The 26,673-nt window shown below is 45.4% G+C and overlaps 1 protein-coding gene across 1 annotated transcript in view; it reads right to left on the bottom strand.

Annotated features, from left to right (window-relative positions):
- The window catches only part of RTEL1 (regulator of telomere elongation helicase 1), a 131,949-nt gene extending 105,276 nt beyond the window's left edge, over positions 1-26,673 (bottom strand). The window contains exons 1-7 of the mRNA XM_068104061.2: positions 26,612-26,673; positions 23,876-23,977; positions 20,306-20,528; positions 13,797-13,890; positions 10,633-10,715; positions 8,478-8,538; positions 8,279-8,349 (exon numbers count right to left, since the gene is read on the bottom strand). Of these exons, the coding sequence (XP_067960162.2) occupies positions 8,279-8,349; positions 8,478-8,538; positions 10,633-10,652 (152 nt within the window). The 5' untranslated portion in view covers positions 10,653-10,715; positions 13,797-13,890; positions 20,306-20,528; positions 23,876-23,977; positions 26,612-26,673. The remainder of the gene's footprint in view (positions 1-8,278; positions 8,350-8,477; positions 8,539-10,632; positions 10,716-13,796; positions 13,891-20,305; positions 20,529-23,875; positions 23,978-26,611) is intronic.

Below are 26,673 nucleotides of genomic sequence, written 5' to 3'. Positions count from 1 at the left end.
AAAAACACCTCACCACCACGAAATTGAAAACACCTCACCACCACGAAATTGAAAACACCTCACCACCATGTAATTGAAAACACCTCACAGCCATAAAACACGTAATAAAAACACCTCACCACCAAGTAATTCAAAACACCTCACAGCCATAAAACACATAATAAAAACACCGCACCACCACAAAATTAAAAACACCTCACAGCCATGAAACACGAAATTAAAAACACCTCACAGCCACGAAATTAAAAACAACTCACCACCACATCATTTAAAAACACCTCACCACCAAGTAATTCAAAACACCTCACCACCACGTAATTAAAAACACCTCATCACCAACTAATTCAAAACACCTCACCACCACATAATTAAAAACACCTCACCACCACGTCATTTAAAAACACCTCACGACCACATAATTCATAATACCTCACCACCACGTGATTCAAAACCACCACCACGTTATTAAAACACTTCACAACCACGGAAACAAAAGTTTCAGGGAGTCGTTAAGTGACAACACAGACACTGCCCAGATGTGCAGATATATAGATAAATGACTGTACCCGAGTTGCCGTTTTGTCGTGGTTTACACCAATCATAATTCAAACAATTATTTTGCACAAATGTAGTTATAATATACGTGATATTACCTTTCATAAACAATTGAAGTAAAAAAAAAAAAAAATCCCGAAAAAAAAAAATATGGAAAATTTTTCAAAAAGAATACCCTTAGGACATACCGACGGGAGAGATATGTGCATACCAGAAGTTTGGTACGATGTCACAAAAGTTTGAGGGAGGAGTTCAGTGACAACACAGACACACAATATATATATTCGCAACACAACCAAGTAGTTCAAGCCAATAAATTTCGCCATTGTTGTTTTACAACAGCTGCACAGACAATACAATGAATACTGTGTATGGTTTCATTCAGGCTAACTCACTGATGGATTTTGGTCATCTTTGCCAAAGTAGTTCAAGCAGTCGGACAGGCACAATAAAGTGCTTGAACGCGGTGGGAAGGTGTGCGGGTGAGGACATTGAAGTCGTAAGAGATTTGGAGGATGGAGCCAATATTGTTGAGTTTCCTGTTGCGGGCAACGCATGATGTGCTTCCATCACCAGTAAACTTGATTGTGGGGGTTGTTTCAGGAGAGATGTTATTTGTGTGGAGGTTTGGGAATGGTGCAGCATGCACTGATTGCATGCTCAGTAGCATTGGCAGCAGGAAGATACAAGTGGCGGCATGATCAGGTGCTGGCGGTGGTAGTGCAGATGGTGCAACAAGAGGTGCTCAGATCAAGAGAGAGAAGAGTGGAGAAGGAGACTGATGTGGGAGAGGTGTTGTTTGTGAAAGAGGGCCAAGTGGTAAGAGGTGGAAAGAGAAGGAGGTGGAAAGCAAGAGGGCTGTCAGATGCTTGTGATTGGCAGGTGGTGGCAGACCTAAAGCCACAATTGGTATTCCCAGAGGAGATCTGTGTGACAAGGTTGCGGCCCGACATTGTCATTTGGTCAGGTGCAACAAGACAGGTCATCTTAGGGTAATTGTCTACCTTGGGAAGAGAACATGGAGGAGGTGCACAAGAGGAAGAGAGGAAAGTACAGTGAGCTGGAGGCAGAGTGTCAGGAGAAGAGTTGGCGAGTTTCTTGTCAGCCATTTGAGGTGGGGTGTGGAGGGTATATTGGCAATTCCTTTTCTGCATTGCTTGCTCGGCTTGCAGTGTGTGGGACAGAAAGAAGGAGGATGTGTGACAGAGTGGCCCAGGTTGCCTTGAAAGGCTCACTTTGGATTTGCAGGAAGTTTATGGAGGCACATCGAACAGTGTAGGTTGTGGTTGTGGGTGCTGGTTTATTGCAGCCTAAAGGATTGAGTGTGGAAGAGAAATGGAGATGTGTGAATTGTGTGTGAAGTGTGTGTGTGTGTGTGTGTGTGTGTGTGTGTGTGTGTGTGTGTGTGTGTGTGTGTGTGTGTGTGTGTGTGTGTGTGTGTGTGTGTGTGGCTTTGTTTGAGTGGTGCAAGTTGTAAAGGTAGGTGGTCGGTTGTTTTTTTGTTGTTGTTTTTTTGATGCATGAGTGAGTGGATGAGGGGCTGTGGATTCTGGGAGTGGAGGGGGTTTTGTTGCTGTAGTCTGTGTCATCACTAGCTGGGGGTGGGGGTATGTATGTATCCAGGTGTAGCTGCTGCATGTGGAGATGTATGTTCCCCTGCTGGCCCACCTTAGCTGACCGTATTGCAGTTGAAGGGTCGAAACGGGATGAGGCTGAGGACCTCGACTGAGGACCCGGTCAGTGAGGCACACTTGTGACCAGGTTAATTTTCCCCTCATAGTTAGTCACACTACAACATGTAGCCTCACTACAACATGTAGCCTCGCGATAGTTCAGTTATTTCATAGTAAATGTAAGCATAGTCCTTTTCCTGTTAGTTTTGCATAGAGTAGAATAATGAGAGTTAGGTCTCCTTCCAATGCTTTATGCCGCCTCGATGCTTTGGTTTTTGGCGCAAATTACCATGAGGCCGGCCTGACAAGTCGAGGCAAGCCGAAGGAAGGCGGAACAGGAGAAGTGGGAGTGACCGGTAAGCACGAGCCGCCAATCAGGGCTCGAGGGGAGTGGCTTAGCACTGCGTCAAAAGGCGTGGTTTGGAACATTCGATGCGGGCTAAGGGCGTGGCAATTTAACCCTTTGCGCAAAGCCCCCACCTCAGTTATGAGCCGGGGTCCTCGAACAGTTCTGAGAGTGCGCGGTGTTGAATCGAGTTACAAGTTAAATGCTTGGTTGAGCTTGAGGCAGATCCTCTGTTGAGTTACGAGGGTGAAAGCGCGCCATTGATTAATCGCATTGTGAGGAACCGCCGAGGCGGGCGAGAGACGCGCATATTCGCCTGCCTGCCTTTGTTCGAGATACGCGCTGCCAGGATCCCTCCCGCCTGCCTGCCTGCCTTCATCGAGGGACGTGCTGTGACCGCAGAGGGCCACGCCGGATGAGCTGTTCCTGAACAACAAAGCCGGCGTGTTCAGCGCATGAACCATCCTTCCTTCATTCCCCCTGAGTGTGAACGGGCCCGTTGTCTGGGTATTAAGCTACGACTGCTTAAGTGCCTGCTCTGTGTCTCTGTGACTTGTATAGCTGTAAATAAACCTGTGTTCTTCCTTCTATTTGATCGTTCCCGTCATTTCCATATATTGACTAAGCGTGGTACGAATTATATCGCTCTAATCAGGTTCCAATACAAGGTAACTGCACGGACCACGTGGTACGCCATCCGCTCGGACGTACTCAAATTACGCGTGGTTCGTGCGAGACTTGATCCCCGCTTCCGCGGCGGCGTAGGTACTTAGGTACGTGCGAGAATTGTCCCAAAACCCTGTCCTGCGTCTGCTCGGGAGTGGCGACTCGAGTCTCGCGGTTGCGACGACCCAAAAAGAACAAGAGGCTTAATCTCCCCTTGGTAAGGGAACGAGGATCGCGCAGAAACCGTAACAATATATACAGACTTGGCATTTAATATGGAATATATTTTTTGTGGGGGTGAACTTACTTTTCAAGATGACTTAGAACCAAAAGTTCATTGGAATTATGTTGAAATTATTCTAGATTTTGTTAATGTGACCTTTAAAAGAAACAAAAACCACATTTGACATTTCGAAACAAATAAATTGATCCTTGAAAGTGATGTAAACTGATATCGAACTCAATTCATGGACAGTACTGTGTTAAACTTCTGTACGTTTTCCAGAAGTATCTCTTTATTTTGCACATTAGCCAAAAAAATTTTTAACAAAAACAAAAGTTAAATTACGCGTGGGATTACGGACAGTAAAATTACAGTTCAGTACTTCGTGTAACCCCCACGAGCATTCAGGAGAGCACGTACACGTTGAGGCATGCTGTTCACGAGATTTGCCAAGGTTTGGACAGGAATCGCTTGCCATGCAGTGACAAAAGCCTGCTGCAATTCACGCACAGAGGTCGGCTGCTGGTCCAAGTGGTCGATTTGACGTGTTAATTCTGCCCACAAGTTCTCTATCGGATTCATATCCGGGGACATGGCAGGCCACTCGATATGCTCGACACCACGGTCAGCAAGAAAGTGTTGGATCATGCGAGCACGATGAGGCCGTGCATTGTCATCTTGGAAGACAAAGTTTCCTCAAAAGGCTGCACGAGCAAATGGAAGCAATGTTTCTTCCAGAATGGCCCTGTACTTGAACTGGTTCAGGTTTCCATTCAGAACAACCAGGTCAGTTTTGCCCCTTGCATGAAAAGCAGCCCAAACGGTCACCCCACCACCTCCAGCTTGGACTCTTGGCACTATACAATCTTTGTTGTAGGCTTCATGCACTTTCTGCGCACTCGGACGTGGCCATCTTGATGATAGACCAGAAATCTAGACTCGTCACTGAAGATCACGTGATTCCAGTGTCCTGGCTGCCATTGACGGTGCTCTCTGGCCGACTGCAATCAGCGCTGGTGGTGTTGTCTGGTCAGGCGTGGCTTTCTCAGGGGACGCCTGGCACGATAGCCTGCTTGAACCATTCGTTGGTTCACTAGCCTTCTGGATACAGGCACATTTGTCAGTTGCTGCCACTCAGCCCTAAGCCGATTAGCTGACTTGGTACGGCCATTGCGGACTAACCGGTGCAGCTGGCGATCATCCCTCCTTGTGGTTCTGCGGGGACGTCCTGGCCTCGGTATTGGAGTAGGGACACCCCTCTGAGCATTTCGTTTCAGGATCTTTGACACCTGACCTTGAGTGATGCCATACTGCCGAGCAATAGCACGCTATTTCATGCCGTAATTTCGTAAAGCCACCACTCCATGACAAACAGCATTGTCGAGTTGACGGACCATCTCCAGAGGAAGCGGCAATAACTTTTGGAGACATGCAGCAGTTGTTTTCCACTAATACAGAACACAACAACCCTTGTATTCCCGACTGTGAAGCCAATCATCAAATACACCTGTCCGCACATTTTGCCACGCCACCTGTGATATAATCCTGTTGTTGACTTCTTGCTGCGACAGACAATCATTGACATGGTTCTTTTAACAAATAAATCACCAAAGTGTAAAAGAAACTCACCAGATTGATATACTGAGTTAAGAAAGTAAACCCAAGTCAAGAAAAAATATATATTCCATATTAAATGCCAAGTCTGTGTGTGTATATATATATATATATATATATATATATATATATATATATATATATATATATATATATATATATATATATATATACAGTGGAACCTTGACTTACGAGTGCCCCAACTTACGAGTTTTTCGAGATACGAGCCGTCGCTCCGGCAGTTTATTGCTTTGAGATGCGAGCCGAGATCCGAGTTACGAGCTTTCGCCACCCGGTCACGTGGTTATCTTGCCGTTCAAGTACGTATCTCTGTCGTATAGCGCTGCATTTTTTTTTTCGCATTTTGGTTATTTCGAGTTCACGCCGCCAGGTGGGTTGTTCTGGTCACGTGGTTATCTTGCCGTTCAAGTACAGTACATATCTCTGTCGTATAGCGCTGCATTTTAGTTTTCGCATTTTGGTTATTTCGAGTTTACGCCGCCAGGTGGGTTCTGGTCACGTGGTTATCTTGCCGTTCAAGTACAGTACATATCTCTGTCGTATAGCGCTGCATTTTTTTTTTCGCATTTTGGTTATTTCGAGTTCACGCCGCCAGGTGGGTTGTTCTGGTCACGTGGTTATCTTGCCGTTCAAGTACAGTACATATCTCTGTCGTATAGCGCTGCATTTTAGTTTTCGCATTTTGGTTATTTCGAGTTTACGCCGCCAGGTAGGTTCTGGTCACGTGGTTATCTTGCCGTTCAAGTACAGTACGTATCTCTGTCGTATAGCGCTGCATTTTTGTTTTCGCATTTTGGTTATTTCGAGTTTACGCCGCCAGGTAGGTTCTGGTCACGTGGTTATCTTGCCGTTCAAGTACAGTACGTATCTCTGTCGTATAGCGCTGCATTTTTGTTTTCGCATTTTGGTTATTTCGGAAAATTTCATGTTCATGTCGAACATTTCATGTTCATGTTCATGTTTTCATGTTCATGCCATGCCAGGCCACAACTTGTTCAGAGTGCCGGCGATAGCTCGCCTTCACTTTGTGGAAAACACGGTGAGATCCTTAACATCCAACAACTAATGGGACGCAAACGGGGCGCCCAGTTTAGCGGTACACACATTGATGAATCACCCTGCCTGTGATTCACCCATGACAGGTTATAGCTGGGTCGGGATTCAAACCCAGGCTGGACAGTTTAGACTTTAGAGTCAAGTGTGCGTACCTCCAGTCCAGGCCATCCTGCCAACTTGTATGCTGCATACAGGTGAAATATAAAGCGCGAGATATTTTATATATACTGTATATTTAAAAAAAAATTGGTGTGGTTTTTGGCGGGCTGGAATGGATTAATAGCATTTCAATGCATTTCAATGGGGAAATTTGATTTGAGATACGAGCAATTTGAGTTACGAGCTCGGTCACGGAACGAATTAAACTCGTAAGTCAAGGTTCCACTGTATATATATATATATAATATAATATATATATATATATATATATATATATATATATATATATATATATATATTTATATATATATATATATATATATATTTATATATATATTTATATATATATATTTATATATATATATATATATATATATATATATATATATATATATATATATATATATTGTTACGGGACCGCGGCGAGGATGTTGTTTGCCGAGCGGATGGCCGCCGCGCTCCCGAACAGTTACCCCCAACTAACCCGATTCCTGGACGTTGGCCAAAATCGCGCCACAGATATTCAATAGGGAAAAGACAAAGGCGACACGGATGTGAAGAAGAAGAAGGAGACAAAAAGGGTTTTGCAATACGAATATAATTTATTACTATGTACAGGACCAAAGAAACCAAGGAAGAAGGAAAGATAAGAAAATAAAGCAGAAAGAGGGACGGACCAGAAAGACACAGTGAAAATACTAGCTTAACTAAACAGGCTTAACTTATACCCTGGACAGAACAAATAAAGACGGACTCACACGGGGAATTGCAGAGTGGATTGGCTGGAAGGAGGTGGGTGGCTGGGGGGGGAGGAAGGCACTGAGCTGGCTGGAGCTTGATCCCGCACGGGACGTCGGGCTGGACCTCGACCGACGCAGATGCCACCGATCCTGTCGTGTGCGTGGGGTAACGGGTCGGAGCTGCTTGGTGGAGCCAACGCTGCTGGTGGGTGGTCTGGCGTGACGGGTTCTCTCTCCCTTTCTCACAAACTCCAGGACTCTCTTTTTGCTTGTCGGTGATCTGATCTCCTCCCTCCTCGACTCTCCTGGGGGCGTCTCCCGCCGGTTATATAAGCCTCACCCTTGACCCTTCTGCGAACCTCCCCCAAACGTTCTCTCTCCGCCCTCTAAAGCCAACCCCTCGTTCTGGGTTGGTTCGGCAAGGGCTGGTTCACTCCTCCCCTCTATGACGAGGTGGAGACACGCCCTTCTTCCCCGACCTTACCTCGTGGCCAATGGTGGTTTTGGGGCGATTCGAGCTAGCCCCAGCCAAAGGGCAGCAATGGCGAACGAAGAAAACCGCCCAAATGCAGTTGGCAATTGCAGCAAACCTGGCACTTTGAAGATGCCATGTCGGAGGGATCTACTTTATTTAATGCAGTGCAATGGAGTGTCAATTAATGGAAGACACAGCCTTACACTATTACACATAAGGATATAACTACTGAACAGGGATATATGGTGTCCTTCATGTATGTTTTATGGAATTAACTACGGGAACGCCCTTTGACCTTTATACACAGACTGGAGGCAGAAGGGTCCAGAATAAAGCAATAATAAAAAAAACACAATAAAAAACACAATCCTCATATCCACAACAATATATATATATATATATATATATATATATATATATATATATATATATATATATATATATATATATATATATATATATATATATATATATATATATATATATATATATATATAAAGTATATATATATATAAAGTATATATATATATAAAGTATATATATATATATATAAAGTATATATATATATATATATATATATATACGTATATATAAAGTATATATATATATATATATATAAATAAATAAATAAATATATCTCCGCAACACAACCAAGTCGTTCAAGCCAGTAAATTTCCCCATTGTTGTTTTACAACAGCTGCACAGACAAAACAATGAATACTGTATATGGTATCATTCATGCTAACTCACTGATGGATTTTGGCCATCTTTACTAAATCTTCAATATCCAGAATAGTTTGGCGGAATTCTTCTTTTTTTCTCTGTGGAAAACAAACAAAAGCAAACAAAGAACCACACAAATGGTTGCTTTTAAAAACAAAATCAAAATTGAGAAGGTAAATCTTGCAAAACCTTAAAGGTGGACAAACAGATAATGGAATGGACTCACTGTCAAGGTTATTGTAAAAATGGCAAGAGCGTGCTGAAGTTTTAATGCGGCACATGTGAACCTAAAACAAACAAAAAACAGATTTTTTGTTTCACCATTAAACAATTGCAGCAAAACAGATAGCATGTTATGAAAAAACCCAGTATTCAATGACAAGGCTAAAATACAATAAATATGCCAATCAATGTCGAAAAAATAAATAAAATCTACACGGGTTCAACAAAAATGTAAACCATTTTGACAGACATGAAATATACGCTTTCCCTCCGTCCCTCGCTTTTCCTCAGTCTCTCCATTGAATTGTGATCAAACAGAAATGGGTTGACATCCACAGGGTCAGTGGTATATCAGGCGCCTTTGCGTCAAATTATATTTTCTACAATTTACCAGTTAAAAGGTAACCAACCATCCAGGTTTATTTGAATTAATGTAAATACTGTTGCATCTGCATACGTACTTTGAGTATAAGCATAAGTGTGTCAGTTGACAATGGATTTAGATTCTGATGTGACATGTCTCATGGATTGCATTCCCCTGCCTCCACACATCCCATTTTGCTCAGTGCAAATGAAGAAAATGTGCCACCATCTACAACATATCCATAAAACTTAACATCATGAAAATCGTAGAAAATTATTCAACTTATGATCAAAAAGGTGTTTTTTGTTAATTCCGAAAAAAGTAGGTGAAGGACAGGAATGAAATATCAGGTGCACAACTCTAGTGCAGATACACTATTATGATGCAAGAACATCTTGAAAGCCGAATTCTTTGAGATTCCACATTCGCAAAATTTAACGATGACAAAAAAAAAAAACACGCTTTTTTTTTCAGACCACCATTCGACCTTGACAGGAGAGGTATTGAAGAGTAAATGTGCCTTGCTCTCGGGCCTAGGCTATCTACAAAGGACAATTCCATTCTGTTCAGGCAAACTTTGGTCAAGTTTTGGTGAAAATGTATAAATGTCTATAATTGGGTCATCACCTTAAAAACTAGAACGGTACTCTATATATAGAGTGCATACCTCCACTAGGCTGAACAGTGAACAGCTAACATTTTGGATCCCACCAATAGGCCATATCTGCTGACCTGAACCAAAATTTAATTGGTTTATTACTGTCATCTAACCAACTCATCCACCAAGTTTTGGCATAATCCATCAACAAATTTTTTCGATATCATGCTACATTTCGTTTTTGACCCCGTTTCTAAATGGTGAAGAATCACCAATTTAAAATAAAACAAGACCGAAAGTCTAACAGCGGCATAGCTTGTTTGATACTTTAGTTGAAGAGGATAGTATGACCTGGGTGGAGATACCAGTTGGCAAATAATGCAAGTGAATGAATGATCGTTTTAAGGCCATTTTCCCCGCTAGAGCGGGGGTTAGCCTTGCCGGGCCCCATGACAATCATGGTTCCCTGTTTGAAGCAATGTTTTTATGGCCGGATGCCCTTCCTGGCACCAACCCTTAGTCGCCTCTTACGATGCGCAGGGATACGGTGTACCTATTCTAAATCGGGGTACACACCGTGATCATTCATCCCAGCAAGCTGGTACTCAATTTGCCGACCTCGGAAGGATGACAGGCTGAGTCAACCCCCCTGGCGTTAATTCAGCGATCGACCGGGATTCGAACTCAGGATCCTAGGATCCCAAGCCGGCACCCTAACCGCTAAGCCAACACCAGGCCTAGGGTGATTGGAGGCAGTCATAAGAAATGCTTCAATGTTTGAAGAGCCCTTAATCAAAGTTTTAATTTTATGTGATGTGGGGGGCATGCACCCCCCCCCCCTTCCCCATCATATATCACTGTGTTGTCATAATTTCAGCTCCCCCCCCCCCCCCCCCCCCAATCATAAAGTGTGATAATTTGCCCCAACCAGGTATATGACATTATATGAACGTCCCCGAAAGGGTGTTGAAAAACACAACTGCCAAAGCCAAATTGCATTACATTCTACCTTTCAAAAGTGTAATTGTCGGCTATAAAACTCACCCAATATGTAGGATAAATATATGAGGGACAATGGGACATACATACATATACATACATACATACAAGCTGCAAATCAAAACAGACAATATTACCAAGTAGCAAAGAGCACTTACAGTGCTCAAACCATGCACAAGGTGAAAACATGATCAATACCTTAACGTGGTTGCTTTCATGTTTTGCAACTTCAGGATGTATACAGAACTGTTCTCGAGAACCCCAGGACACACGTACGGGGTCTGTGCTCAGAACACACACACACACACACACACACACACACACACACACACACACACACACACACACACACACACACACACACACACACACACACACACACACACCTTTAGAGGCAATAAACATTCCATGATGTTTATAACTGAGGAATTATTTGGTGTCCTCAAAACAGTAACAACTGTCACAGTATGGTGTGAATGGAGATTTGATACAACATTTTAATGGTTTATATTTCATTATTAAATGGTTATGGCTGTAGTTATTGCTGTTTCAAATTAATGAGTGACATCTTCTATTCGAACATGTGTGCATGTGTATGTGCATATGTACATATGTACATATGCATTATGTACGTATGTGTGTATGTCATTGGTTGTTATCTCCAAATGCGGGTATCAGGAAGTGGAACGGAACCCTCCCAGGTGTCGATGTATCCACCTGTGTGTGTGTGAGAGTGTGTGAGAGTGTGCGAGAGTGAGTGCGAGTGAGTGCGAGTTGTTTTTGCCTGCTATCCCAACATGTGGTTGAGCCTCAGGAGATGGAACGAATATCTATCAGGTCTCAAAGTGTGTGTGTGTAGTGGTGTATGTTTGTAGTGGTGTGTGTGTATGGTCGTGCGTGTTGTGTGTTGTATGGTCGTGCGTGTTGTGTGTTCGTATGGTCGTGCGTGTTGTGTGTCCGTATGGTCGTGCGTGTTGTGTGTTGTGTGTCCTGTATGGTCGTGCGTGTTGTGTGTGTCCGGTATGGTCGTGTGTGTCCGGTATGGTCGTGTGTGTCCGGTATGGTCGTGTGTGTCCGGTATGGTCGTGTGTGTCCGGTATGGTCGTGTGTGTCCGGTATGGTCGTGTGTGTCCGGTATGGTCGTGTGTGTCCGGTATGGTCGTGTGTGTCCGGTATGGTCGTGTGTGTCCGGTATGGTCGTGTGTGTCCGGTATGGTCGTGTGTGTCCGGTATGGTCGTGTGTGTCCGGCATGGTCGTGTGTGTCCGGCATGGTCGTGTGTGTCCGGCATGGTCGTGTGTGTCCGGCATGGTCGTGTGTGTCCGGCATGGTCGTGTGTGTCCGGCATGGTCGTGTGTGTCCGGCATGGTCGTGTGTGTCCGGCATGGTCGTGTGTGTCCGGCATGGTCGTGTGTGTCCGGCATGGTCGTGTGTGTCCGGCATGGTCGTGTGTGTCCGGCATGGTCGTGTGTGTCCGGCATGGTCGTGTGTGTCCGGCATGGTCGTGTGTGTCCGGCATGGTCGTGTGTGTCCGGCATGGTCGTGTGTGTCCGGCATGGTCGTGTGTGTCCGGCATGGTCGTGTGTGTCCGGCATGGTCGTGTGTGTCCGGCATGGTCGTGTGTGTCCGGCATGGTCGTGTGTGTCCGGCATGGTCGTGTGTGTCCGGCATGGTCGTGTGTGTCCGGCATGGTCGTGTGTGTCCGGCATGGTCGTGTGTGTCCGGCATGGTCGTGTGTGTCCGGCATGGTCGTGTGTGTCCGGCATGGTCGTGTGTGTCCGGCATGGTCGTGTGTGTCCGGCATGGTCGTGTGTGTCGGTATGGTCGTGTGTGTCGGTATGGTCGTGTGTGTCGGTATGGTCGTGTGTGTCGGTATGGTCGTGTGTGTCGGTATGGTCGTGTGTGTCGGTATGGTCGTGTGTGTCGGTATGGTCGTGTGTGTTATGTGTGTTTGTGTGTGTTGTGTGTGTTTGTGTGAATAAGAGAGAATTGTGAGGAACAGAAATGAAAAAACGAGTTGTTTGTGTGCGTGTTGCGTGTTGCGTGCGAGTGTTGTGTTTTGCGTGTTGTGTTTTGCGTGTTGTGTTTTGCGTGATGTGTGCGAGTGTTGTGTGCGAGTGTTGTGTGCGAGTGTTGTGTGCGAGTGTTGTGTGCGAGTGTTGTGTGCGAGTGTTGTGTGCGAGTGTTGTGTGCGAGTGTTGTGTGCGAGTGTTGTGTGCGAGTGTTGTGTGCGAGTGTTGATAAGAGAGACAGAACTGTGAGAAACAGAAATGAAAAAACGAGACGTGTGTGTGTGTGTGTGTGTGTGTGTGTGTGTGTGTGTGTGTGTGTGTGTGTGTGTGTGTGTGTGTGTGTGTGTGTGTGTGTGTGTGTGTGTGTGGGAGGGGGTGTGTGCGTGGAGTGTGGGTGTGTGCACGGAGTGTGGGGGTGCACGCGAAGTGTGTGTGCGCGTGAAATGTGTGTGCGCGCAGAGTGTGGGGACACTTCGCGTGAAGTGTGGGGTGCGCGAAGTGTGTGCGCGTGAAGTGTGTGCGCGTGAAGTGTGTGCGCGTGAAGTGTGTGCACGCAAAGTGTGTGCGCGTGAAGTGTGTGCGCACGAAGTGTGTGCGCGTGAAATGGGTGCGCACGAAGTGTGTGCGCGTGAAATGGGTGCGCGCAAAATGGGTGCGCGCGAAATGTGTGTGCATGAAGTGTGTGTGTGTGAAGTGGGTGCGCACGAAATGTGTGCGTGTGAAGTGGGTGCGCACGAAATGTGTGCACGTGAAGTGTGCATGAAGTGTGTGTGTGTGAAGTGGGTGCGCACGAAATGTGTGCGTGTGAAGTGGGTGCGCACGAAATGTGTGCACGTGAAGTATGTGTGCGCAAAGTGTGTGTGAAGTATGTGTGCGCAAAGTTTGTGTGAAGTATGTGTGCGCAAAGTCTGTGTGAAGTATGTGTGCGCAAAGTGTGTGTGAAGTATGTGTGCGCAAAGTGTGTGTGAAGTATGTGTGCGCAAAGTGTGTGTGAAGTATGTGTGCGCAAAGTGTGTGTGAAGTATGTGTGTGCAAAGTGTGTGTGTGTGTGTGTGTGTGTGTGTGTGTGTGTGTGTGTGTGTGTGTGTGTGTGTGTGGTGTGTGTGTATAGTGTGTGTGTATATATAGTGTGTGTGTATAGTGTGTGGGCACGTGTCTACACTAATCTGAGGAACGGAAAAGAAAAAAACGAGACGTGTGTGTGTGTGTGTGTGTGTGTGTGTGTGTGTGTGTGTGTGTGTGTGTGTGTGTGTGTGTGTGTGTGTGTGTGTGTGTGTGTGTGTGTGTGTGTGTGTGTGTGTGTGTGTGTGTGTGTGTGTGTGTGTGTGTGTGTGTGTGTGTGTACACATACCTGTAAGAGGTGTGTCCAAGCTCACCAATGGCATGCGACAACTGAGAGTGTGTTCGTGAAGCAAAGATGATCTTTGGTATTTCACTGTAACCTGCTGCCTCGGTCATTCAAAGAAATGAAACCATTTCAGGTTTCAATGTTAAATAATCAAAACAAGGAGGTACGAAAGAGAAAAGAGAAAGGGTGGACATAGATCAAAATCTTGGAGTGCAAGGTGAAGGGTTAGGACACACACGAAATGTGTGTGCACATAGTAGACGTTGACATGGCCCTGTTTTTTTTTCTATGATTTTCATATGCACACACACCCAAACATGCACACATACACCACACACACATGCACACACACGCAAACACACACACACACATTTGGGGGGAGGGGGTGCAGGGGAAAGGAGGAGGGGTTGGCAGAGGGCACAGTAAGAATGGTCAAATTTGAAAATAGAGTGCAGTGATGTCTACTAAAAAGATAGTGTCTTGTCAGCAATTTCAACACAACTATTTCAACCAATTTATAAAGCTGTATGATTGTTTTGCATTCTGACTGTTACTACAATAGGTTCTTATCAAGATTAATCGTCTAAAGGAATTTTTCAAATATCATTTGCAAATCATTACAAATAATAACAAAATTATTTTTTTTTCCCCAATTATCAAAATTTGTCTCTAAGACTACTTGTTAAAATGACTTGCACGATGAGTTGCGCCAAGAGCCTACATGTAACAGCTGAGAGTGCACAGCTCACATTGTAGTGAAGGCATCAGCGTAGGCTAAACAATACAGAATTTTCCATGCCAATGTGGGGGTAAAAGTGCGCTATTACAGGGTCAGCATCCTCTTACACCCAGGAATACCGAGCATGAGCTTTTTATTGAACTTCCACCTCTGATTTTTTAAAATATTTTATTTTATTAACCATCCAGTTTATGAAGCAAAACTTGTGCATCCATTTTCTTGGTCTATTCCAGCAGTTTCATTTCTCTCACGTTCATCTTTTTCCTGTGCCATATATTATTTTGAACATGCCTATTTAATTGGCATTTGTATTTGTTCTTATTTTGGACAAGATCTGAAGCTCAGAACAGCTGTCACACAAATAATGAGTTCCCTCACAAAAAAATTCAACGCGAGAGGAGGGCATTAGGCCCATCGAGCTTGCGCAATGGTTGCCAGCCTATGATTGCTTGCCTGTGCTCTATAATTTTCAATTTCTGAGCGTCAAGCCAGAAAGCAGCACGAACTATTTTTAAAGTCTTTGGCATGACTCGGCCAAGGTTCGAACTGCTGACCTCCCAGAATTGTTGAAGACCTCGAACCATAACGCCGCCGAGTCTGGTGGCAAATCCCGCACACACACGAGACAATAGATGACACTGAATTTAAACAATAGACAAATACAACAACCTTGAGCTGGGTATCGAAACCTCCCAGAGCACTCTAGGTGGTGACTTTTTCTCTTTTCTCTCCGCAGTCAGCGGAGCAATGGAGAAATCTCTCATCCCCTTCTCAATTGGATGCCAATTCACAGGGATCATTCTTGCTCTTGATTATGTGTATTCTTGTCACCTACCCAACTCATCCATCGAGTGTTGTCATAACTAGCCCACATCTTATTGAAATGTCATGCTATATATCGTTTTTGGCCCAATCTCTCATTGGCGAAGAATCACCGAATTTTTTTTCTCTTACACAGATCAGGATTTTCACCAATTGAATCGATTCATCCATGTCACACACCCAACCTGGCCACAAAGTTTCATCTGAATCTGTCTGTAGCTTTTTGAGACATTGTGCTATGTATAATTTTGAACCCATCTCTCAATGGCAAAATATCGTCCTAAAAATTAGAGGATCCGGATCCAGATCTTCGCCAAAATCTATTCATTTGGTCCTCATCACAAACCCAAACTCTCCAACAAGCTTCTTCCGAATCGGTCCACAACTTTTTGAGATATCCTGTTCACAAACAAACAAACAAACAAACAGAGGTGAAAACATAACCTCTGTCCACCTTAGGTGATGGAGGTTATAATCTAAATCGGGAGTTTAGCATGAACACTCAGGACTAGACCAGTAGAAAATTCATTGGCTATATATCAATACGGCACTTTCTAAATGGCATGATGCACTGCAGACTGCTCGGCGCACATGCGCAGAAACCTCTGTTAACAGAGTTCATTGGGGGCGGTCCTGGACATAACACATGCCTGCCGGATAAGGATTGGAGCACAGAATGAATGAATTTTTTTTTAAGAAGACAAAGATACTCACAAACATACCTCCTTGCAAGGGGTGTGCTATGCACAATGAAAGATTTGGAGAACTTCCTGATCAACTCTTCCAAAAATTTGATATCTTGCTGTTCATACTACAAAAACTCCCGACTGTGGCCCATGACAGGCCGAAGGTTTGTAGACGGGAGTTCTACCCAAACCATTGTGGTTCTTGACACTGATGGGAAGGTCATATCTGGGGCTTGTCTATGCAAAAGTAAGTTGTGTGGGGAGATGTGTGGGCAGGTGAGGGCCATTATAAATAAATATATTGTTTGCTCGGTTGGTTCTGATGCAACAAAAAAAATTACTCATTCTTTGCATCTATTGGTGAAAAGAGAAGCCTTCTTTGTATGAGCGTGTGTGTGTATGTGTGTGTTTGTGTTTGTGTGCTCAGTGGGGTGTCCACCTGATGCTAGCTAATTGTATTAACAGAAATTGGAATGAACCAGACTCCTCTCTTCCAGGGATGTTTCTCGTGTTGCTATATTTCCGCGAGTCAGATTTGCATTTCGGAACAGAACAATTATGGCTAACCATGTTGAAATTGCCACTTTTGTTGAAATAATGAAAATTATGTTTAACAAGAACAATGCGACTGTCGCCAATATCGCTCCGCATAGTCCCACAATGGGTAGATGCCATCGTTCACTGTCCTAAAAATAAAGAAGTTTGATTTAAATCCATTCAGCTGTTTTCAAGTATCACATTTTCACCAGCCACGACAGGTTTCACATCGATCGGTGAAGCAGTTTCAGAGAAGGGATTTTTCTAAATATCGGCTTTCAAGCTAATATGGCTGCCATACCACATGATATATGACCTTAAAAAAAAAAGTACACTCAGCATATATACGGGTAGGGGATCACGTTTGTGAAGTTTCATGTTGATCGGATAAGGTTAGTTTTTCTATCCAAAATTGCTGTCAAACCACGTGACCCACGGCATAATAATTTTCAAACTATATGCAGCAATGGTGCTAGATGACATTTTTTTAAATTCACGTCGATAGGGTAAAGGTGGGTTTTCACGGGACACACGAACGGTTTGCGAAGGATGCGAATGTCGAAAAAATGGAAAAGTCCACCACCATCATTTTTGAAATACCCGCCGAACAAAAAACGCCTCCTGCGAACAATTGACGACGCTTCCGAACCCCCGCGCATGTTTGGCGAACTTTTGGAGCCTAAAATACGAATGTTGGACTTTGCCATTTTTTCGACATTCCCATCCTTCGCGAACCGTTCGCGTGTCCCGTGAAAACCCACCTTAAGCGGTTTCAGAGATATAATTATTTAATATTTTCCTTCAATCCAATATGGCTGCCACACCATGTGACCAATGATGCTTTATTGACAATCTTTTAATCGCCAAGCGTAGTCAACGACACACGTAAAGTTTTGAGTCAATAGATTTGGTGGTTTGGGAGAAGACGCTGTTTTTAAGGTTTTAGGTTAAATCCAATATGGCTGCCAAACCATGCGACCTATAAAAAAAAAAAAACACCTTTAGAGGCCATTTTTCCCCGCAAGCGGGGGTTGGCCTTTTTCGGGAACTGTGGTTGTTGTTGTTTTTCGGTCCCCTTTTTGAAGCAATGTTTTACGGCCGGATGCCCTTCCTGACGCCAACCCTTTTTGCCGCCTTTAACGACAAGCAGGGAATTACCAGTGAACTGGTACTCAATTTGCCGACCTCGGAAGGATGACAGGCTGAGTCAACCCCCCTGGCGTTAATTCAGCGATTGACCGGGATTCGAACCCAGGATCCTAGGATCCTAAGCCGGCACCCTAGCCGCTAGCCCAACACCAGGGACTAAACCATGCGACCTATGATGTCATAAATTTCATATTTCAATACAAATGGGTCGTAGATCATGTGCATGCAATTTCAATTCTTTAGGATAAGGAATTTGATTAAAATATTTTCGACTGGTATGCCACTTCACCTATGAGGTAATCATTATCATGCTTTTGTTCCCTAGTACTTGACAATGTGCCAAGTTTCAAATTTTTCCATTCAGCGGTTTCTGGGAAATAATTTTTGGATTGTTTGTGTTTAATCCAAGATGGCTGCCATACGACGTGACATATGACATCACAATCATAAAAACATTCTGCATTGGTGTCACTCCTACCTTGAAAGTTTCGTCTCAATGCGACATGTGGTTTCTGAGTAAAACGAGGTTTAGCTTGTACAGAGGGACGGACGTACGGACAGACAGACAACCCGAAAACATAATGCCTCCGGTCACCTTCAGGGCGGAGGCATAAAGAGACGATTTGGATCAGATTTTGCACCAGTAATGGCAGGTTAAAAGTGCCAGGTGAGCCGGACCGAGTCACTCTAACCACACACACACACAGTGCATGTACAAAAGGCCTCATTCTAGCATTCAGACTCATTTTGAAAGTGTTATATTGCAAATGAATCAAAACAGAGAATAAAACAACGAAGCATCAGACACATAAGCTTCTCAAGAAAATTGTTTCTTGCCAAAATGTACACTTTCACATCCCTGTCTATTCTCCATAATTAAAATGTATATACAGTATCTTATTTTTATTTAGCAGACTCAACTGAATAACGGTGAGAGTATCTATCCTAAGTCGAGTAATTCAGCGGTTCGATTCTGACCCTGGCCAAATCATACAAAATAAAAATCGTACATATTGCTTCCTCACTTGACACTCGGCATTTAGGGGATAGAGCACATATCAACCCATTGAGTTTGGAGGAGGGAGAGATTTTTTTCCTCAATTGGCCCACTGAGTGCAGAGAGAAAAGTGACATCACCAGTTGGCATTGCCAGCAGCCAGAGTGCTCTGGGAAGTTACGTCAATTCCCTCGGTGTCTCCAGCTGGGTTTGTCTGAAGTTAAGAACAAAAAAGGTCAAGTCCACTGTTCTCTCATGTCTGCCTGTATTGATTGTGCGCTTCATATGACAGCTGTTCATGAGCCTTAGACCACTTTATGAAACAAAACAAGCGTTACGCCTAGGTCCCCCGTCGGGGAAGTGATGTGAGTTGACAAAGTGGAAGACGCAGAAAACATGCTATGATATGATATTTCGCTCACAAGGTTCAGACATACATGGAGGCGGCCATCTTGGATTTTGACGTGGCGACCCAATTTTCAATAGCGTTCTTCCTTATGCCTAGATACACCCACACACCAGATTAGAAGTTGGTACTTCGCTTATTTTTCAAGATATTCCACTCACAAGGTTCAGACATACATGGCGGCGGCCATATTGGATTTTGACGTGGCGACCCAATTTTAAACAGCGTTCGTCCGTGTGCCGAGATACAGCCACACACCCGATTAGAAGTTGGTACTTCGCTTATTTTTCGAGATATTTCGTTCACAAGGTTCAGACATATATATGGTGGCGGCCATCTTGGATTTTGACGTGGCGACCCAATTTTCAATAGCCTTCTTCCTTCTGCCGAGATACACCCACACACCAAATTAGAAGTTGGTACTTCGCTTATTTTTCAAGATATTCATCTCACAAGGTTCAGACATACATGGCATCACACATACATGGCGGCAGCCATCTTGGATTTTGACGTGAGTTGCACCCACACACCAAATTCGAATGCGGTCCTTCGCTTACGCACGCACGCCCGCAAACACGCACGCATGTACGCCCGCACGTACGCCCGCACGGACACACGGACGGAGGGGAAAGCCATAGTCCCCCTTTCGCTACGCTGTGCGACGGGGGACAATAAACTAGAATGGCACACTTCGACATCGCAACGTCGACCAAAATGCCTCCGCCCAAACACGTACTTGTACTAAGTTTGATTTAAATCCATTCAGCTATTCTCAATTATCACATTTTTACCTGATATGACCTCTGACCTCTGACCTTTGACGCCAAAATCGAATCAGTTAATCTTCGCATTATTATGCTTACTTATACCAAATTTGACTTGGATCCCTTCAACTGTTCTTAAGTTATCGCCGTAACGAAAACCTATCACGGACGCACGGATGGACAAACGGACAGCCTGACAGACATCCCAAAAACATAACGTCTCAGGTGACTTCGTCTGCGGAAGCATACAAAACCCTCCCTTCATACGTTCCTTTGTCGCAAGTTGTGCAACAACAAGAAGTTCAGCATTTAAATTAAAAAAATTAATTAAAATTTGAAAATGCTCGGGCCACAAACTCAAAAATATTTCCTTTCCTTAGTAAATAAGCAAAGCAACAGCGTGCAGACTCACCCAGCATTTCCTCAGGTGATCGATTTGGGGAAACATCTAATGATAAATGGCGACCACCTGAAGGTCGAGGCGTCGGTCCATTCAGCGTTCCGTGCAGTGCTGTAGCTTCCTTCCGCAACTGCACTTGGAAGCCAACACGGTGCTCACGCCATGCAAGTGCCGCGCAAAGCAAACATAACGTCTTGCCTGTCCCAGTCGGGCTTTCAAGCACCCCATTCTGACCCTGAAGATGGAGATGGAGAGCAATGTACATGAACTCCTCTGAATGGTAAAAACAGCTCTTGCTTATACTTAAACCTTACTATTGAATTAGCAATCAGAAGGGAGCAAGAAAATAATTAAATAAATAAACAATCAACTACAAAAAAATATATCTTTTTTAAATAATGGAAACTGAGCTGTTAAAAAAAAAAAAAATACAAAGTAAATAAATAAAGCTAATTTAACAGTCCTCTATTACGTTTCCTCAGTTGGGTGGTAGACTCAGTTTTCTATCACATCCCTTCTGGCCAAGCTTTGTCCGTCCTACCGTCCTTCCGTAGGACACATGCGTTCTTACAGAATCCCACACCTGTTCTGGCATTTGTTCATAAAGGATCCAAGATGTTTCAAATAAGGCTGTTTCACGCTGCCTTCGCTTCCCCTCCCATCACGCTGCCTTCGCTTCCCCTCCCCTCACGCTGCCTTCGCTTCCCCTCCCCTCACGCTGCCTTCGCTTCCCCTCCCCTCATGCTGCCTTCGCTTCCCCTCCCCTCATGCTGCCTTCGCTTCCCCTCCCCTCACGCTGCCTTCGCTTCCCCTCCCCTCACGCTACCTTCACTTCCCCTCCCCTCACGCTACCTTCGCTTCCCCTCCCCTCCCCTCACGCTACCTTCGCTTCCCCTCCCGCTGCCTTAGCTTCCCCTCCCCTCACGCTGCCTTCGCTTCCCCTCCCCTCACGCTGCCTCCACAGTTCTAAGCTGAATGCTCACCTGCATTCCTTAATGACATTAATCTTGCCTGTAGAACAGACTCCCTGTCCCTGTTCTCTTCTGCCGCTCCTATAATCTTGCAAGTGTTGCTCATCTTCACCTCATGCTGTATGTCATACCTGCTGCTCTCTTATACACTACCTAACAATCCTCCTCTTGCATTTCCTGTCACTCATGTTTGATGTGCATATTTCTCTGTTCCCCTTTGATCCGGTCAGTCGACACACCTGCTGCTCTGGCATTTGTTCATAAAGGATCCAAGATGTTTCAAATAAGGCTGTTTCACGCTGCCTTCGCTTCCCCTCCCATCACGCTGCCTTCGCTTCCCCTCCCCTCACGCTGCCTTCGCTTCCCCTCCCCTCACGCTGCCTTCGCTTCCCCTCCCCTCACGCTGCCTTCGCTTCCCCTCCCCTCCCCTCACGCTACCTTCACTTCCCCTCCCCTCACGCTGCCTTAGCTTCCCCTCCCCTCACGCTGCCTTCGCTTCCCCTCCCCTCACGCTGCCTTCGCTTCCCCTCCCCTCACGCTGCCTTCGCTTCCCCTCCCCTCACACTGCCTTCGCTTCCCCTCCCCTCACGCTGCCTTCGCTTCCCCTCCCCTCACGCTGCCTTCGCTTCCCCTCCCCTCACGCTGCCTTCGCTTCCCCTCCCCTCACGCTGCCTTCGCTTCCCCTCCCCTCACGCTGCCTTTGCTTCCCCTCCCCTCACGCTGCCTTCGCTTCGCTTCCCCTCCCCTCACGCTGCCTTCGCTTCGCTTCCCCTCCCCTCACGCTGCCTTCGCTTCGCTTCCCCTCCCCTCACGCTGCCTTCGCTTCCCCTCCCCTCACGCTGCCTTCGCTTCCCCTCCCCTCACGCTGCCTTCGCTTCCCCTCCCCTCACGCTGCCTTCGCTTCCCCTCCCCTCACGCTGCCTTCGCTTCCCCTCCCCTCACGCTGCCTTCGCTTCCCCTCCCCTCACGCTGCCTTCGCTTCCCCTCCCCTCACGCTGCCTTCGCTTCCCTTCCCCTCACGCTGCCTTCGCTTCCACCTCCCCTCACGCTGCCTTCGCTTCCCCCTCCCCTCACGCTGCCTTCGCTTCCCCCTCCCCTCATGCTGCCTTCGCTTCCCTCACCCCTCCTCCTGCTCCTGCTCCCCGCTCACCCTCCTCCTGCTCCCCAGTCACCCCTCCTGCTCCCCGCTCACCCCTCCTCCTGCTCCCCGCTCACCCCTTCTCCTGCTCCCCGCTCACCCCTTCTCCTGCTCCCCGCTCACCCCTCCTCCTGCTCACCGCTCCTCCTACTTCCCGCTCACCCCTCCCCTGCTCACCCCTCCCCCTGCTCCCCGCTCACCCCTCCTCCTGCTCTCCGCTCACCCCTCCTCCTGCTCCCCGCTCACCCCTCCTCCTGCTCCCTGCTGCAGGAGGGTGGGGGGAGTGATGACAAAAAATCCTCCTCCTGCTCCCTACTCACCTCCTTTTGCTCCTGCTCCCTACTCACCTTCTGCTACTGCTCACCTCCTGGTACTGCTCCCTGCTCACCCCTCCTTCTGATACTGCTCCCCGCTCGCCCTTCCTCCTGCTCACCCTTCCTCCTGCTCACCCTTCCTCCTGCTCTTGCTACTGCTACTGCTCCCTGCTCACCCCTCCTCCTGCTTCCCACTCACCCCTCCTCCTGTACCCCTCTTCCCCTCGCACCCTCACCTGCTCCTGCTCCTACTCCCCTCTCTGCTGGGTATCTTTGTTACTTTTAAATACAACTCCAACGTATGGCTCAGACAAACTGAAGTTACCGTATTTTCGGATGGTAACTTGACAATTCTCAAGATAAAAATTGTGACATTTTTAGATGTCATTGGATAAAAATCACAAAAATGGGTAAATATTATGCAAAGAAGAAGTGGCATATAAGTTGCAGTCGTGCTGTAATAGCTCATAACAACAATTGCTGCACTTTTTTTTTTATCTGAAAATACTTTTTCACGTGAAACCAACGACAGTGCTCGAACCTGCTAATAAAGACTTGCCCCACATAAAAATGTATCTTTAACGTTTACCATTTCATTTTAAACATGTGGTTACTAAAAGGAGAAGTGTGCGCATGTAGTATTATCTTAAGGAAGAAGAAGCACACCTGTGCTTTTTTTCTTTTCCTTTCTTCCAGGAGAAGTATATTGCTGGATCCCACTTCTAAAAAAAAATAAGTTGTACATGAGTGTGCCCCATGTAGTAGCACAAGCAATCAGCTACTGTATAATAAAACGAATCACGGTGGCTATGAATTAACAAAACAGATTGCCTCGTGGATACTACAATTCATAAGGCCAACATAACCGATGTGAAATATATTCCACACTAGCAGGAGCATCCGGGTTGGTGTGAAGGTGTAAAAGGGAGGAAGGAGCGTGAGGGGTGAGTAAAGGAGTGCTACCAGAATTAAACAAGGCTTGGTCACACCACACCAAAGAACCATGGACTCACTTCAAGGTAAAGCGAATGGATGAGCAGAGCAGAGAAATCAATTTGGAGGTTGGAGAGAGGTTTGGCGAGGTTTGGGGAGGTTTGGGGTGTGTGTGTGTGTTGTATGTACTATGCATAAATGACGACTCATATTCAGAAAGACTTACCATCTCCAGGCAAGTAATGACCCGATCCATGTAATCCTCCTGGCATTTGTATGGAGTGAAGGGGAAATCCACCTCGATACCTCTTATGAACACCTTTGGCATCTACAAATGACAATTCTCAAGATAAAATAGAAAGTTCTGCAATAGCACACCATTATTTCTACAACATTGAAAGTTCTGCAATAACACACAATTGCCTCTACAACATTGAAAGTTCTGCAATAGCACACCATTATTTGTACAACATTGAAAGTTCTACAATAACACACAATTATTTGTACAACATTGAAAGTTCTACAATAACACACCATTATTTGTACAACATTGAAAGTTCTACAATAACACACAATTGCCTCTACAACATTGAAAGTTCTGCAATAGCACACCATTATTTCTACAACAGTGAAAGTTCTACAATAACACACAATTGCCTCTACAACATTGAAAGTTCTGCAATAACACACCATTGCTTGTACAACATTGAAAGGTCTGCAATAACACCATTGCCTCTACAACATTGAAAGTTCTGCAATAACACCATTGCCTCGACAACATTGAAAGTTCTGCAATAACACCATTGCAAGTTATGCAATAACACACCATTGCTTGTACAACATTGAAAGTTCGGCAATAACACACCACTGCTTGTACAACATTGAAAATTCTGCAATAACACACCATTGCCCTCTACAACATTGAAAGTTCTGCAATAACACCATTGCCTCTACAACATTGAAAGTTCTGCAATAACACACCGTTGCCTCTACAACATTGAAAGTTCTGCAATAACAAACCATGGCTTGTACAACATTGAAAGTTCTGCAATAACACCATTGCCTCTACAATATTGAAAGTTCTGCAATAACACACCATTGCTTGTACAACAATGAAAGTTCTGCAATAACACACCATTGCTTGTACAACATTGAAAGTTCTGCAATAACACCATTGCCTCTACAACATTGAAAGTTCTGCAATAACACCATTGCCTCTACAACATTGAAGGTTATGCAATAACACACCGTTGCTTGTACAACATTGAAAGTTCGGCAATAACACACCACTGCTTGTACAACATTGAAAATTCTGCAATAACACACCATTGCCTCTAAAACAATGAAAATTCTGCAATAACACACCATTGCCTCTAAAACAATGAAAGTTCTGCAATAACACACCATTGCCTCTACAACAAGTTCTACAATAACACCATTGCCTCTACAACATTGAAAGTTCTGCAATAACAAACCATGGCTTGTACAACAATGAAAGTTCTGCAATAACACACCATTGCTTGTACAACATACATACATGTTTGACTTAATAGCATCACATGAAGGCTTCTACATTTATATGCATTATAACTATGCATGATGTACCAATGTGTTATTTTATTTGTTCAGATAATGTCGCTGAAAGAGGTACAAATCCTGACAGGGTGGTGGAGAGGTACAAATCCTGACAGGGTGGTGGAGAGGTACAAATCCTGACAGGGTGGTGGAGAGGTACAAATCCTGACAGGGTGGTGGAGAGGTACAAATCCTGACAGGGTGGTGGAGAGGTACAAATCCTGACAGGGTGGTGGAGAGGTACAAATCCTGACAGGGTGGTGGAGAGGTACAAATCCTGACAGGGTGGTGGAGAGGTACAAATCCTGACAGGGTGGTGGAGAGGTACAAATCCTGACAGGGTGGTGGAGAGGTACAAATCCTGACGGTGGTGGAGAGGTACAAATCCTGACAGGGTGGTGGAGAGGTACAAATCCTGACAGGGTGGTGGAGAGGTACAAATCCTGACGGTGGTGGAGAGGTACAAATCCTGACAGGGTGGTGGAGAGGTACAAATCCTGACGGTGGTGGAGAGGTACAAATCCTGACAGGGTGGTGGAGAGGTACAAATCCTGACGGTGGTGGAGAGGTACAAATCCTGACAGGGTGGTGGAGAGGTACAAATCCTGACAGGGTGGTGGAGAGGTACAAATCCTGACAGGGTGGTGGAGAGGTACAAATCCTGACAGGGTGGTGGAGAGGTACAAATCCTGACAGGGTGGTGGAGAGGTACAAATCCTGACAGGGTGGTGGAGAGGTACAAATCCTGACAGGGTGGTGGAGAGGTACAAATCCTGACAGGGTGGTGGAGAGGTACAAATCCTGACAGGGTGGTGGAGAGGTACAAATCCTGACAGGGTGGTGGAGAGGTACAAATCCTGACAGGGTGGTGGAGAGGTACAAATCCTGACAGGGTGGTGGAGAGGTACAAATCCTGACAGGGTGGTGGAGAGGTACAAATCCTGACAGGGTGGTGGAGAGGTACAAATCCTGACAGGGTGGTGGAGAGGTACAACAACCTCTTTGAGATGTCTAAAGTCTGGGTTCAATCCCCGATCGGTCTATAAACTGGAGGATTGGTAAACCCCTTACGGCTACGAATCAATCGCCGCTAATAATAATATAGAGAGGTAGTCGCAGAAGTAAATTATAAAGGCGATTTGGTCCATCACTCTCGCGTCATATACATAGCATAGAACTCCTGGGACCTACCTGCACGTCTCAGGTGTACACCAAACTTCAATAAACACCACGTTTGGGGTAAACACACGAATATAGCAAAGTGTCCCACGAAGATAATAAAACACAATGTGCATTGGTCACAAACACAGCGTTGCGTTTGACACACTAAAGTAAGATCACAGTACAATGTCAATGATCCATGAAGCGGACACTGCACAACTCGAACCTTTCATTTGAACCGTTTCTTCCCGCGAAAACACGACTTTGCCCATGAACCGCCAAATACTC

This window comes from Myxine glutinosa, chromosome 11 (assembly GCF_964187855.1).
Source record: "Myxine glutinosa chromosome 11, kmMyxGlut1.1, whole genome shotgun sequence".
NCBI classification, from domain to species: domain Eukaryota; kingdom Metazoa; phylum Chordata; class Myxini; order Myxiniformes; family Myxinidae; genus Myxine; species Myxine glutinosa.
The sequence above is the reverse complement of the archived record's forward strand: the minus strand, read 5'-3'. Positions and strand labels throughout refer to the sequence as shown.